The following is a 14,142-nucleotide window of genomic DNA, read 5'->3' on the forward strand; positions in this document are numbered from 1 at the left end:
CTAATAAACTACATCCAATTGTCTTCCTCCTGTGACCTATTTAATGTTTTATTTAATACTTTTGATACCTGCCTCAGAAGCAATCTCCCTCTCATGTTGTTTACTTGCAACATAAATAGGAAAAGACTGAATTCCAATCCCTTGCATCTTGAAACATGAGAAAAAGCAAAGATGTATCTGTACTTTTATCTGATCCCAGCTCTACCATGGGCCAAAATAAAGCTCAGGTCACTGAAGTTGGAGGCTACTTGCAGCCAGAGCCAGTTTTGGTTTATTTCTTCAGCCTACACTGACAGTCATTGCAGGAAAAAGGACCCCGGCCCTCTCCCGTCACGCCTTCTCAATTCCTTTTCATTCATCTAGAGAACCAACTTATGTGAAATTAGGACAAGTTACAGCAGGACAAAAATCATTTTGCAGGCTTCCCAGGTAAGACAACATCATATCAGAAGATCAAAACAAACAGCTTCTTCCCTGAGACTCTCCTTACCAAAGCTGCACAGATTTTACAGATTTAATGCCACTGACCTCTGTCATGGCAGACTACGACATCACTGATACTTACTAGTACAGAACAGAAGACGTGACCTACTAAATCATCAGTCTCCCGGCTACTGCCTAAGTGGAGTTTCTGCCCATCGTGCTATAAAAAGATGAAGCCCTGAAATTCAATGGGAAGTATAAAATGTACATTGCATCTCAGAAGAAGCAATGCTAAATGACTTAGACACATGCGATCCTTTTTTCCTTCCCATTATAAACAAAATTACCTCAACTGAGAAGCTTGAGGCATGATCTCATTCCATAAAGCCCACTTAAACTTGAAAAATAATTAAATGATAGTGCATTCCTGCTGCAGGCCCTCTTTGCTAGGGTAAATGACACCTAATGGGAAAGCTATTATCAGCTTAGAGCAAAATACTTTTCTCTGCGTTATCTCGACTTGCTTGGTATCTTTCTGACATGTGGAATACAATGCTGCTTTTCACTGTTCCACGTGGTGAAGTTCCTCCTCTAGAGAAAATGAAAAGTTTTGTATATGTCCTGGTTTCAGCTGAGATAGAGTTAATTTTCTTCCTAGTAGCTGGTATAGTGCTGTGCTTTGGATTTTAGTATGAGAATAATATTGATAACACGCTGATGTTTTGGCTGTCGCTAAGCGGTGTTTACATTGGCCAAGGACTTTTTTTTTTTCTTCCTTCAGCTCCCCATGCTCTGCCAGGTGCCCAAGACATGGGAGGGGGCACAGCCAGGATAGCTGATCCAAACTGGCCAAAGGGCTATTCCATACCACATGCTGTCATGCCCAGTATATAAACTGGGGGAGTTGGCCGGGGGGCAGCGATCGCTGCTCGGGGACTGGCTGGGCGTCGGTCAGCAGGTGGTGAGCGGTTGTATTTTTTTTTTTTTTTTAATTATTATTATTCCCCCCACCCCCTCTTTTTCTCTCTCTTGGGTTTTGTTCCTCTCTCTCTCTCTTGTTGTTTTCCATCTCATTATAATTCATTATTATTATTACTATTATTTTGTTCCAATTATTAAACTGTTCTTATCTCAACCCCCGAGTTTTCTTACTTTTGCTCTTCTGATTCTCTCCCCCATCCCACCGGGGGGGAATGAGCGAGCGGCTGCGTGGTGCTTAGCTGCCGGCTGGGGCTAAACCACGACTGCTGAGAAGCTGTAATTTGGTGGCTCCACTAATATATTAATGTAATTAATATATAATGTAATTATATATAGAGAAAGAATATATATATTATATATATATTATAATATATTATATAATCTAATTATATATAATTACAGCTGAGAAGCTGTAATTTGGTGGCTCCACTAATATATTAATATAGGATTTTGTAGAAGGTAGTATAGGATTTTGTAGAAGGCACACATTTAGGCAGATATATATATAAAAAAAAACCCCACACTAAAATGAGATATACAGTAGTTTTCATTTCTGTGAAAAAAAGTACTAGGAAACATTCTTCTAAGAGTATACTTGTTTTCTGTGTATCTGCTGTGCCTGCAGGGACACAACATGACCTGGAAGGTGAAATTATGTACAGAAACAGAGAACCAGCATGAGCAAACTCATCCAGATGCAGAGCTTGTCTGAATACCTGTATCTTTTCCAAGCACACCTCCAGGATGAAGCAGTCCCTCTGCTGTGACATTGCCTGCAATGATTAGGAAAGAGCCCAGCAAAGACTGAACTCCCCTTTCCCACTTCCCTAAGTTAGTGAGAAAACCTTGACAGGAATAGCCCTGAACTACTTTTACTAATTGGAGGCCAGTAGGTTTGAAGGCAAAAAAACCCCACAGCTAGCTTTATGGATTTAGGAGAAAACATTATGTAGGGGGACTCACAAATACGGGGAATAGAAAGTCTTCAAAGAAGGAAGTAGACAACATGCTTTTCTTGCTTCTCCACCACTTTTTTAGCTACTTTGCAAACAAAGGGAGAACATGGTTCCGAAAGATCTGACATCACAGGTTTACCTTGCTTGCTCTGTGCCTTGCTTAAGATGCTGTTTCGTAAGCTAATAAAATCACCACAAGCAAATTCTGGTCTCCTGTTTTTTCTTTACCTCCATAGTAATTAACAGTAACTTTGGGCACCCTGAGAGTACAGATGTAAATGCAATGTAGAGCAAATCAATATGCATGTGGGCAAACATTACTTAGAATTACACTGGTTTTAGTCTAAAACCAGCACACTGGTTTTGCTAAGCCTTGCCTACTCAATATAAAGAGTGATCATAAATGTGTCGTTAAAAAATCTGCCAATCATTATATCCTGGACTGATATCCAATGAAAAAGTAACACTAACGTTCATGTCAACAAACAAACACTTAAAGCGTTAAGTTCAAATTACATCTAATGGTACAAATTACATTTCATGGTTTCTCCTAGTCCCATCGCATTCATCAGGTTACCACAAAATGGCACAACCAGCACCAGTATCATGGAATCCAAGGAGGACACAACAGCATTGACAACACAATGGCACTAAGGTACATTCATTCTTGTCCTATACTATTCAGTATTATGACACTGTTAAGCCTATGTTGTCAAATGTATATGCTTCACATTAATTAAATTTTAACAACAGTGCCCTTCTTCCCACAGCATTTTATCAATTATGATTACTACTCACTGTTAGATTTCACATTAAAGGTTTACTTCTTGAATAAAATAAAAATCTCTATTACTTGCCAATCTTTTGATCTCTTCTTGTTTCAAAATTAGCACAGGTTTCATTCATCCTAGCCTTCTGAAAATAAATAGCTTGCAGTACAAAATACCCAGGAAAGGCATATGAAACAAATAATCTTTCTCAATTAGCTTACCCAAATGCATGAATGTAATTGAACTCACATACTAGAATCCTTTTTTACTTGTTTCACTTATATCTTAGAAGAGCACTTTATTTTATGAAGGACAGCTTAAAGCAAGTATGACAGTTACAATAAAATGTAAGGTGCACAAATATGTCTGGTAATAGAGGTCCTGTAAATACAGGAAATAGGCTACCTGTTTGTTACAGGTGCACATTAAACACTTCAATAATTTAAGTAAATGGATGTCTTCCACTCATCACTGCATTTTCTGATTTTAGAGGACAACCATCTATTAAAATCTCAATAGCAAAACATAATACTAAATACAGGATGTCAAAACTCTGCCTTCAATTACACTCATACAATCCTAGATGACCCTGTATACAAAATGTAAAGCATTTAAAAATTAAAAACAAACTTCACCTTTAACATTCTTTCCAAATCCCATAGAGGCAGGAACTGCACTGTCTGCTTGTATTTTGCTATTTGTTTTCTCTTTCATGACTTCATCGTCACTGGAAACATCATCAGAGTTCATCTTCTTTTTCTTTTTCTTTTTTTTATGTCGAGGAGGGAGCTTTTTCGGAAAGGTAAACATGGGAAATATCACAAGGAGCATTGCAATGGCACAAAGGAGAAATCCACTCCACCTAATGTCAGGAGACAGGAACAGAAATAAAAGCCAATGCATTACATGAAATAAGAAAACCAAAGTGATTATTACAGGCTGTACTGGCTGGAAAGGTGTATTTGCAAAATACGGAACACTGACATTAAGCGTAAAAGATTGGAGTGGGGGACAGCCTTCACTGCACTAAAACCCTTAATTAGAAGATGTTTCTGTTGACTTGTCTACTGATAAAGGTACTTATCCAGAACCCACCAAATATTATGAAATAGTGTCAGCTTTGAGTTCCTGTAAATTTTCACTTTTGGTAATTATTCAGTACCAAGTGCTGAGAAACAGGTACTTTTACTTAGCCTTTCTTGGATAATTCGCAGTAAAGCAATACAATATTCCTCTGGAGAACATGAAAAAAGTTACCCATGGCATGAGAAGATAAAATGTCCAGATGGATACATCAGGGCTAAACTTGTTCTGCTTTCCAGTGCCTACCTGGAAAGTCAGGACACTGCCCTGACTGTCCAATTCTCTCCCTTCCCAATGAAGAGCTCCCAAAGTCTGATTGTAAACAACTGATGTGTTGCAGTTCACGCCAAGATTTATGCCTAAAACTGCAGCTCTGTTCTACGACCACAACCTGAAATATCCCTTCACAAAGAATACCCTCTTCTCTCCCTCTGTCTTATAAGAACGGGATATAAACAACCCTGCAATGACCCCTTGGCTCACACGGAATGACTTGGGACATACCCACAGAAGGAGCAATGTATGGGATGTCAGAAAAGTGCCCTTCAGACTTGCAGGCATACAGTTATCCTCCCTGAGGCCAAGAAGCTTAGTAAATTTTACCACAGCAACACAGATGGGCAAAAGGATCTTACTAGAAAGTACTCTGGAGTTAACCTTCTGCAGTTAGAAGGCTGATAGTAGAGTATCAGATACCATAACTTCTCCTCTAAGTTCATCTTGCAATGAAAGACTACAAGGAAACATGGATTAACTCACATAGACACTTCCATGAAGAAAGACGCCCTCAGAATTCACCCACAGAGTTCTTCCCATGTACTGAAAGCGCAATTCGCACTATATACTAACCTAATTGTACTGGGTTTATGTGGCAAGGTTTTGGTAGCGGGGTGGGGGCTGCAGGGGTGCTTCTGTGAGAAAATACCATGAGCTGCCCCCATGTTGGACAAAGCCAGCTCCAGCCAGCTCCAAAACAGATCTACCACTGCCCAAAGCTGAGCCCATCAGCAATGCTGGTGGCACCTCTGTGGTGACTTATTTAAGAAAGGGCAAAAAACACTGCACAGCAGCTGTGTGAGGGGAGTGAGAAAATGTGAGAGAAACAGCCCTGCAGACACCAAGGTGAGAGAAGAAGGAGGGGGAGGAGGTGCTCCAGGTGCCGGAGCAGAAAGTCCCTTGCAGGGCCAGGGTAAGACCATGGTGAGGCAGGCTGTCCCCCTGCAGCCCGTGGAGGACCACAGTGGAGCAGATATCCACCTGCAGCCCGTGGAGAGCCCGTGCTGGAGCAGGCTCCTGGCAGGAACTGTGGCCTGTGGAGAGGAGCCCACGCTGGAGCAGGTTTTCTGGCAGGACCTGTGACCCATGGGGGACCCACACTGGAGCAGTCTGCTCCTGAAGGACTGCACCCCGTGGAAAGGTCCCATGCTGTAACAGTTAATGAAAGACTGTCTCCCATGGGAAGGACCCCACGCTGAAGCAAGGAAAGAGTGTGAGGAGGAAGGATTGGCAGAGACGAAGTCTTACGAACTGACCGCAACTCTCATTCCCCGTCCCCCTGGACCTCTCGGGGCAGAGGAGGTAGAAGAGGCGGGAATGAAGCTGAGCCTTGGAAGAAGGGAGGGGTGGGCAGAAAGTTTTGTAGTTTTGTTTTTAACTCTTACTATCCTACTCTGTTATTAATTGGCAATAAATTAAATTAATTTCCCTAAGTCAAGTCTGTTTTGCCCACGATGGTAACTGGCGAGTGTTCTCTCTGTCCTTATCTTGACCCACAAGCTTTTCATCATATTTTTATCCCCTGTCCTGCTGAGGAGGAGGAGGAGTGAGAGAGCAGCTTGGTGGGCACCCGGCAGCCAGCCAAGGTCAACCCACCACACTAATCACTAGTGTTTGGAAGTTTCAGTGAAGTCAACCGCATTACTGCAATATCAAACCATGACAATGAAAGACTGAAGCTCTTTGCTTTCAAATCACAGTTTACAAAACTGTGGTGGGTTGACCCTGGCTGGACACCAAAAGCTGCTCTATCACTCCCCTCCTCAGCTGGACAGGGGAGAGAAAATATAACAAAAAGCTCATGGGTCGAGATAAGGACAGAGAGATCACTCAGCAATTACCGTCACAGGCAAAACAGATTCAACATGGGGAAATTTTAATTTATTACCTATCAAAATCAGAGTAGGATAATAAGAAAATAAAAACTAAATCTTAAAACGCCTTTCCCCCACCCCTCCCTTCTTCCCGGGCTCAACTTTACTCCCGAGTTCTCTACCTCCTCCCCCTCAGTGGCACAGGGGGACGGGGAATGGGGGTTGTGGTCAGTTCATCACACGTTGTCTCTGCCGCTCCTTCCTCCTCAGGGGGAGGACTCCTCATGCTCTTCCCCTGCTCCAGCGTGGGGTCCCTCTATGGGAGACAGTCCTCCACAAACTTCTCCAACGTGAGTCCTTCCCACGGGCTGCAGTTCTTCATGGACTGCTCCAGCGTGGGTCCCTTCCATGGGGTGCAGTCCTTCAGGAACAGACTGCTCCAGCGTGGGTCCCCCACGGGGTCACAAGTCCTGCCAGCAAACCTGCTCCAGCGTGGGCTCCTCTCTCCACGGGGCTGCAGGTCCTGCCAGGAGCCTGCACCAGCATGGGCTTCCCATGGGGTCACAGCCTCCTTTGGGCATCCACCTGCTCTGGCATGGGGTCCTCCATGGGCTGCAGGTGGATATCTGCTCCACCGTGGACCTCCATGAGCTGCAGGTGGATATCTGCTCCACCATGGACCTCCATGGGCTGCAGGGGGACAGCCTGCCTCACCATGGTCTTCACCAGGGGCTGCAGGGGAATCTCTGCTCCGGCGCCTGGAGCACCCCGTCCCCCTCCTTCACTGACCTTGGTGTCTGCAGGGCTGTTCCTCTCACATATTCTCACTCCTCTCCCTGGCTGCAGTTTCTATTGTGCAGGTTTTTTCCCCTTCTTAAATACGTTATCCCAGAGGCGCTACCACCGTTGCTGATGGGCTTGGCCTTGGCCAGTGGCGGGTCCGTCTTGGAGCCGGCTGGCATTGGCTCTGTTGGACGTAGGGGAAGCTTCTAGCAGCTTCTCACAGAAGCCACCCCTGTAGCCCTGCTGCTACCAAAACCTTGCCACGCAAACCCAATACAAGAACAATTTTTACATTTTTTGTACAGCCTTTACACTTAAAAAAGGAAGATACAACAGGAAACTACTAATTATATATTTGTTCAAACTTTAAACATTTAAAAGTATTGAATAGACAGTATTACTTGCACAAGAAACAAAAACATTTGGCCTCATATTTGTAACGCAAAATTGCAAACTGTATTTTTTAAGTGAAGGCAAATTCATATGCATGTGTAATGGTTTTTGTGGTAAATGGTTATGCAAAGGCCAACACCAAACAGCCATGTGTAACGCTATTTTTGTTAGAAAGATTGTATGGGAAGCTTTTGCGAGGCAAATCAAAATGACTGAAAGTTTTGACTAGTTTTGATATTATGTAAACAGAAAATCCTCTATTCATTCATTTTAGCTGATACCATACATGGATTAGAAAGCAGACTTTTAGGAGGATTAGTCAGCACTATCCGACAGGGAATAAATCGGTAGACTGCATAAAAATGTCGTAACATCCCTTTCAGGATCTCAAAGGCAGAAGCTGCAAAGACACTGATCAAAGAAACGATCTGTGGCAATAATACGCAGAAATCTGAAACCACCCACTCAGCAGGAAACAGCAAAGGAGACAGGGGCCTGGGATGTAGCACGAGATGAAATTCAAATCCAAAGGGACCATTATGGTAGCATACCGAGTGCTGGAGATGTCACAAATGCAGCACTGGATGCAGTTATCTGCACCGTCTACACTTCACACCTTCCTGGAGAAATATCAAAGAATAGGAAAACAGACAAAAGACAGTATCAAAAATCATAAGGACACCTACAGTGGGAAATAAGAGGTCAGAACAGGATCTGTATTAATTAAAAAGCCCTTGATTTTCTGTCTTCTAAAGTCAAAGAAAATATGCAGGACAGTACCTCAAAGGCATCTGCACAAGCCCTAGGACCTGAAATAAAAGCAATTAAAGCTAAGGAAGGACCAGACAGTGCTGGAGGAATTCCTTTAAATTTCTTGCGTGGAATGCTGATGAAAGACTCTATGGGAAGATCCAAGTATCAAACAGATTCGGAACTAGGCAAGCACTCAGAAAAGTGTCAGCAAAAGAAAATTTGATTCAAAGCACCTCACAGACTGCCAAAGGCTACTCCACAACTAATGAGATCCTATTATAGCACATTAACAGTTCTCAAAGACAACAACATGATGGATGATTTCTAACAGATATCCCTACAGTTACCACAGCTGAATAAAAAGCAGTTTTAAACATTTGATGGGCTGGCGTAGACAGCTGGCCTGTAATTTAGCCCAGAACACCTACAGAAAGACCAGGTGTACAAAACCCAGGAGTGCAAACCCAAGTTCTGTGAAACTCAAGGAAGAATCAGATCAGAAATAACCCTGAGAAATAACCACTTATTTTGTTTATCAGGTTTCACACGAGATAAACCAAGTTACCTGTCCTGCATATATGCAATATACCTCTTAGAAAGGAACAGCTTAAGTAAAAAACAGGCTTTACTGTAATTTTTGTTGCCATATATCATAGTTGCTGTACTTACTACTTTGTCTGTAAACATTACCTCCTTTAATAATGGAATTTTTCCACTGGGTCCCTGTGATAAGTTACGTTAGAAACCTTACAGCTATAATAAAAGAAAGATGAGAATCAAAGACACTAAATCACTTCCAAGGAGACAAGGCTGAGAAATCTCAAATACGACTGCCCATTAACTTATCTCAACTGCACCATACTTTTAAAAAGCATGTCAGCTGAAGTAAGTGCTAGACTACTCTTATATTTCAAATTGGTAGATTACATAAATAAAAATAAACTTGGCTATGCGGCACTTCCCTTCAAGGACAAAATGTCATGGTCCCAGAAAATACATTGCAGTGGAATCAAAGTCTACACTTCCAGAGCTCTCTGCAATCGGGCAGTCAGTGAGCAGCAAGGGACAAAGGACCGACCCTCACACCGCGAGAGTCTTCATTTCAATGGGTAGACAAAGCTTCAGAAAGAGAAAAGGGAATGAGGCGCAGATGCTATGAAGACCACCGAACTTTTATGAGAGGCCACCACAGATTGTGAAACAAATTGCCAGAGATCTGACAGCAGGGGATACTTTTTAGAAATTAAAGAGAGAAAAAAACGAGAAAGCCAAAAATGAAAAAGTAATACAAGGACCTGGAACACCCTTCAAGGAAAGCCACTCTCTACAGATTTAATCAGCATGATGGAAAAAAGAAACTGAATGATTTTTACTTTTCTATGCTGGCTAGAATACAACTCGCCTGCTGAGATCCTATGAGAGCCAATTTCCTGCCCTTGCTTCAGTCATATTTGCATCACTTCTGCTGGCACCCTGGTGTAAATTTGAAATCACCGAGATACTTCGTTCAGGTGACATTGAACATTGGAGACACATAAAATGCATGTAGCAATTTGACATAAAATCTTCCCAGTGCCCAAACTAGGCTCTTTTCCTTATTTTGCTTTCAAGGCCTGGTACAGTAGATGTTCTCAAAGCCTGCCCACAGAAATGGTTGTAAGAGGTGACTTCTCACAGCTCTTGCCAAGGAGCTCAGTGGTTGCAGCATCCCTGTAGGACGCCGGGGATCCATCCCGGGCACTGGGCATCCGTCCCTGCCACTCACTCTTTTGAAGGAGGATAGTTACAACTTGTAATTCATGAGCAAGGACAGGCATTTTTTTGCCTGATCTCTCTGATGCATTTGGCCATGACAACATTGCACGTATATCCAAGCTAGCTTTAAACAAGCAGTAGTGGCCGTCCATCTGCTGCAGCACAGAGCTTGCTGCAAACAGCCCGAGAAGCAGCAAACTGATGTGTCCATGCTGCTGTGGTTATTTTACCTTCACCTGAGCCATTTAAGTTAACTCACACAGATATGCCCACACTACAAGGCAGCTACATCAGTGGTTGCATTATCGATCAAGTCAAAAGTAAAGCTTACCCCACATTCGTATACTGATATATTGCCCCACTGATTTCAATTATTAAATATATTTATTGGTGACTTCACCCATAAATTCTGTTGAAAAGTACTGAGCAGATGCTGACTACCAGTTCTGGCATGTCCTTAAAAGCACATGAAACAGAAGAGTTTTACGAAGAATGTTTAATATTTTGCTTTGATTTCTAGTCTTTTATTCAAGAATAGTCAAAGCATGTTTTTAACACTGCAGCACATTCACACGACAAATCTTTCCTGTGAGATAAGCCAGTATATACATGAGAGCACAGAGTCATTAACCCCAAGGTCATAGGTTAACTGAGCACTCAGGTTTGCCTTTCTCTCACTAAAAATTCGGCTAGACGGTCCTGTGCAGCAATGCTCTTGGACTAAGTAAGACAAATAAAGCAGCGATAAATCTTCAAAGGCTGAAGAACACGCCAAAGAGAGAATTTTTCACATCCAACTGTCAGGAGAGATCGCTGCAGGATGAACAGGAACAGATACAACCTGACTGTGACGGCAGTGACAAACACTAATCCAGTGCATGAGAACTGACACTGCACCTACACCTAGAAAGCAGAGGTCTCCTCCTGGGATAATGAACTTAGGTCTTTTCTGGGCTTGCACGAAAATTTCAAGGCAGATTTATAAATTACCTGAGCAAAGCAAATTAAAGCCTCCTCAAGACCTGCTTCCTCAAAGAGACATTTCCAAGGAGGCCTCATATCAAAGGCTGCCCAAAGACATCAGCTAACGATTATGGCTGTTACATCTCAGCACTGCTGGAAGCCTACTATTTACTAGAGAATAATGTGATGGTTTACATCATCTGCTGCCTAAACACGAGTCATCACCCTGAGAAACAAGACTGGAAAGGCCATGTTCTGACCCCATCCTACGTCCTCCTCCTAGACCAGGGTAAACAAAGTCTACCACTTCTCATCTGGGCAGCAGGGCTCAGCGTTTCATGCTGCCTGCTCTGAAAAACCAAAGAAGGGATTAATCCACCTTCCACCTTCCACTTGGCCCTGGGCAGCAGTGATCCTCGACGGCCTCCTGCAACGTGGATATTCTGTCCTGCCATCCCTGTGCTGAGCGCTGTCAGTCAGCGCCCACAGTGGTCAGAGACGCTCCTGGAGCAGCCAAAAGCATGAGGTTTTCCATGCAATGTGCCCATGCGCTTCTGTGGCAAGCGTTCCCTCTCAGAGGCTGGCGTGTAGTAATCAACAGAAATCTCCTCTTCCTTGGCCTCCTTCTACAAGTTTAAAAAAGCCTTCAAGGGATACGATTTCCCAACCTGTCTCCATTCCCTACTGGCAATTTAGAGAGCAGTTTTGAAAAATGCTTGATGCTTACCAGTTTCCAATGAATCGGGGATCACTCTGGTCAATATAAACGGTTGTCCTAGGATCAACATAAAAACCAATAAGAAGTCCTCCTAGCAAGTATCCAGCTGCAGGACCGAGTGCTCCCATTACATACATGATGGCTGAGGAAATAAAAGGTTAGAGTTGTACATCAATAAAATGAATGCTTCATTAGTTATTTACACATAAAATCCAAAAGTAAAAGCTGCTTCTTAAAGCAGACAGTTTTATACCCTAAAACCTTCAGAGCCCTTTTTTGCAACCTTCAAAGGCAGCAACTTTTGCATAAGTAACATATTGATAAGAAAATTACTGCTTTCTGTAGGTTTTCAGTCAAATTATGGATAGAAGTATATACTACTTTGGTATTTTGGATGGAAAGCATACTTGATTTTGACAATTTTTCATATTTGGTAACATTTCCTTTGAATCAAAACCAACTTTAATACATAAATAGAAAAAATATAATTAATGGTAAGCAAACAGAAAAGTAAAGGATAAAAATTGTGTAAGAAAGACACCAAAGAACAAAGTACAACATTCCAACTTAGTTACCATCAGAATAATACTGGGTTTAAAAGAACAATCAAAGTTAAGAAATCAAATATTCCTATTTCAGAGACTGACAGAATTATGTTTTTATCTGTGTAGCCATGGACTTGCCCCTGTTTCACATACTGATACCAGCAGACCATATATACCATATTTCCTGCAAGACTCCTGCCTTATTCGGAACACTTGATTGTTTAAATTTAAAATCTTAAAGCTATTTTAAAAGAGATTTCCTAATTTAAAAAGCAAGTAAAATGAAAGTAAGTTTCTCGTGTGCAACCATACAGACACACATTTTACAACATCATCATGTTCTGAACATTGGATAACAGCAAAATCCTTGTAACTTGGAATAACAGAGTAGGAGATACCAACAGAAGGCTCCTATCTGCTGTGTCTTCTACAAGACACTCTTCAGAGTGCAGTCTCCAGTCCTGGTCCTTCAGCCATCCACACCAGGGCATGTATGAGAAAACATCGCAGCTCCCCTTGGCTTGTGTGCCAGTGCTGTCAGGAGCAAAGGAGAGACAGAGGCGAGGAAAGACTACGTCTTAGCATGGAGCCAAGACGCAACTGGACCTGGAAACCTTTCTGCATCTCCCTGTAGAGACACAGTTGTGAGACACCAGCAGGAGCAGACAAAAACATCTGGTCTGTTTGCTGACAAGAACTGAGTGCTGAAGTTTAGGAATCCTGCTCTCATCTCCAGGTTTTGAAAGGTGGATAATGTAAAGGCTGTCATTTGCCTTGCCCTTAAGTCTTGCCAATTCCACTCCTTTCTTTTTGTATTTCTGCAAATCCCAAATCAACTTTTGAACTAAGCCAAGCTCAGTTATCACAACCTTAAATTCAGACACCTTTTACAAGATCCGTATGATCTTGATCACAACATCAAGTCCTTAGCCATCTTCCAAAGATTGCTCTCTTGTAAGGGACCAGCTGTATCAGCTGAATGTTCACAAGTCCATGGGGTCTGATGGGATTCATCCCAGAGTACTGAAGGAGCTAGCAGATGTTATGGTAAGACCCCTCTCTATCATCTACCAAAGGTCTTGGGAGTCTGGGGAGGTCGCTGCTGACTGGAAGCTAGCCAATGTTATTCCAATCTAAAAAAAGGGCATGAGGCAAGACCCAGGGAACTACAGACCTGTTAGTCTAACCTCAGTTCCTAGAAAAATTACGGAGAAGATTATCCTGGGTACTATTGAAAGGCATTTAAAGAATAATGTAAGCATCAGGCACAGTCAACATGGGTTCACAAAAGGAAAGTCCTTTTAACTAATTTGATATCCTTCTATGATAAGGTCACCCGCCTAGTGGATGAAGGGAAGGCGGTGGATGTAGTTTTTCTGGATTTTAGGAAGACTTTTGATACTGTCCCTCACAGCATTCTTCTGGACAAGCTGTCCAACTACAGGATGAGCAGGTTCACGGTGTGCTGGGTGAAGAACTGGCTGAAGGGCAGAGCTCAGAGGGTTGTAGTGAATGGGGCTATATCTGGCTGGTGACTGGTCACCAGCAGTGTTCCTCAGGGTTCCATTCTAGGGCCACTTCTGTTCAATATATTTATCAATGATCTGGAGGCAGGAGTTGAATGCACCATTAGCAAGTTTGCTGGTGATACCAAACTGGGAGGTGCTGATGACTCTCTTGAGGGACGAGAGGCCTTGCAGAGGGATCTAAATAGATTGCACCATTGGGCAGTGATTAACGGGATGAAATTGAACAAGTTGAAATGCCGGATTCTGCACCTAGGATGGAGTAACGCCGGGCACAAGTATAAATTGGGAGAGGAGTGGCTGGAGAGCAGCCCTGCAGAAAGGGATCTGGGGGTGCTGGTCGACAACAGGCTCAATAGGAGCCAGCAGTGTGCCCTGGCAGCCAAGAGGGCAAACCGCACCC

The 14,142-nt window shown here is 42.8% G+C and overlaps 1 protein-coding gene across 1 annotated transcript in view; it reads right to left on the reverse strand.

The window, feature by feature from the left end:
- The window catches only part of SLCO5A1 (solute carrier organic anion transporter family member 5A1), an 87,994-nt gene that overhangs the window by 39,858 nt on the left and 33,994 nt on the right, over positions 1-14,142 (reverse strand). Inside the window, exons 3-4 of the mRNA XM_075494784.1 lie at positions 11,678-11,810; positions 3,766-3,992 (exon numbers count right to left, since the gene is read on the reverse strand). Coding sequence (XP_075350899.1) covers positions 3,766-3,992; positions 11,678-11,810 — 360 coding nt within the window. The remainder of the gene's footprint in view (positions 1-3,765; positions 3,993-11,677; positions 11,811-14,142) is intronic.

This window comes from Mycteria americana, chromosome 2, assembly GCF_035582795.1.
Source record: "Mycteria americana isolate JAX WOST 10 ecotype Jacksonville Zoo and Gardens chromosome 2, USCA_MyAme_1.0, whole genome shotgun sequence".
NCBI lineage: Eukaryota > Metazoa > Chordata > Aves > Ciconiiformes > Ciconiidae > Mycteria > Mycteria americana.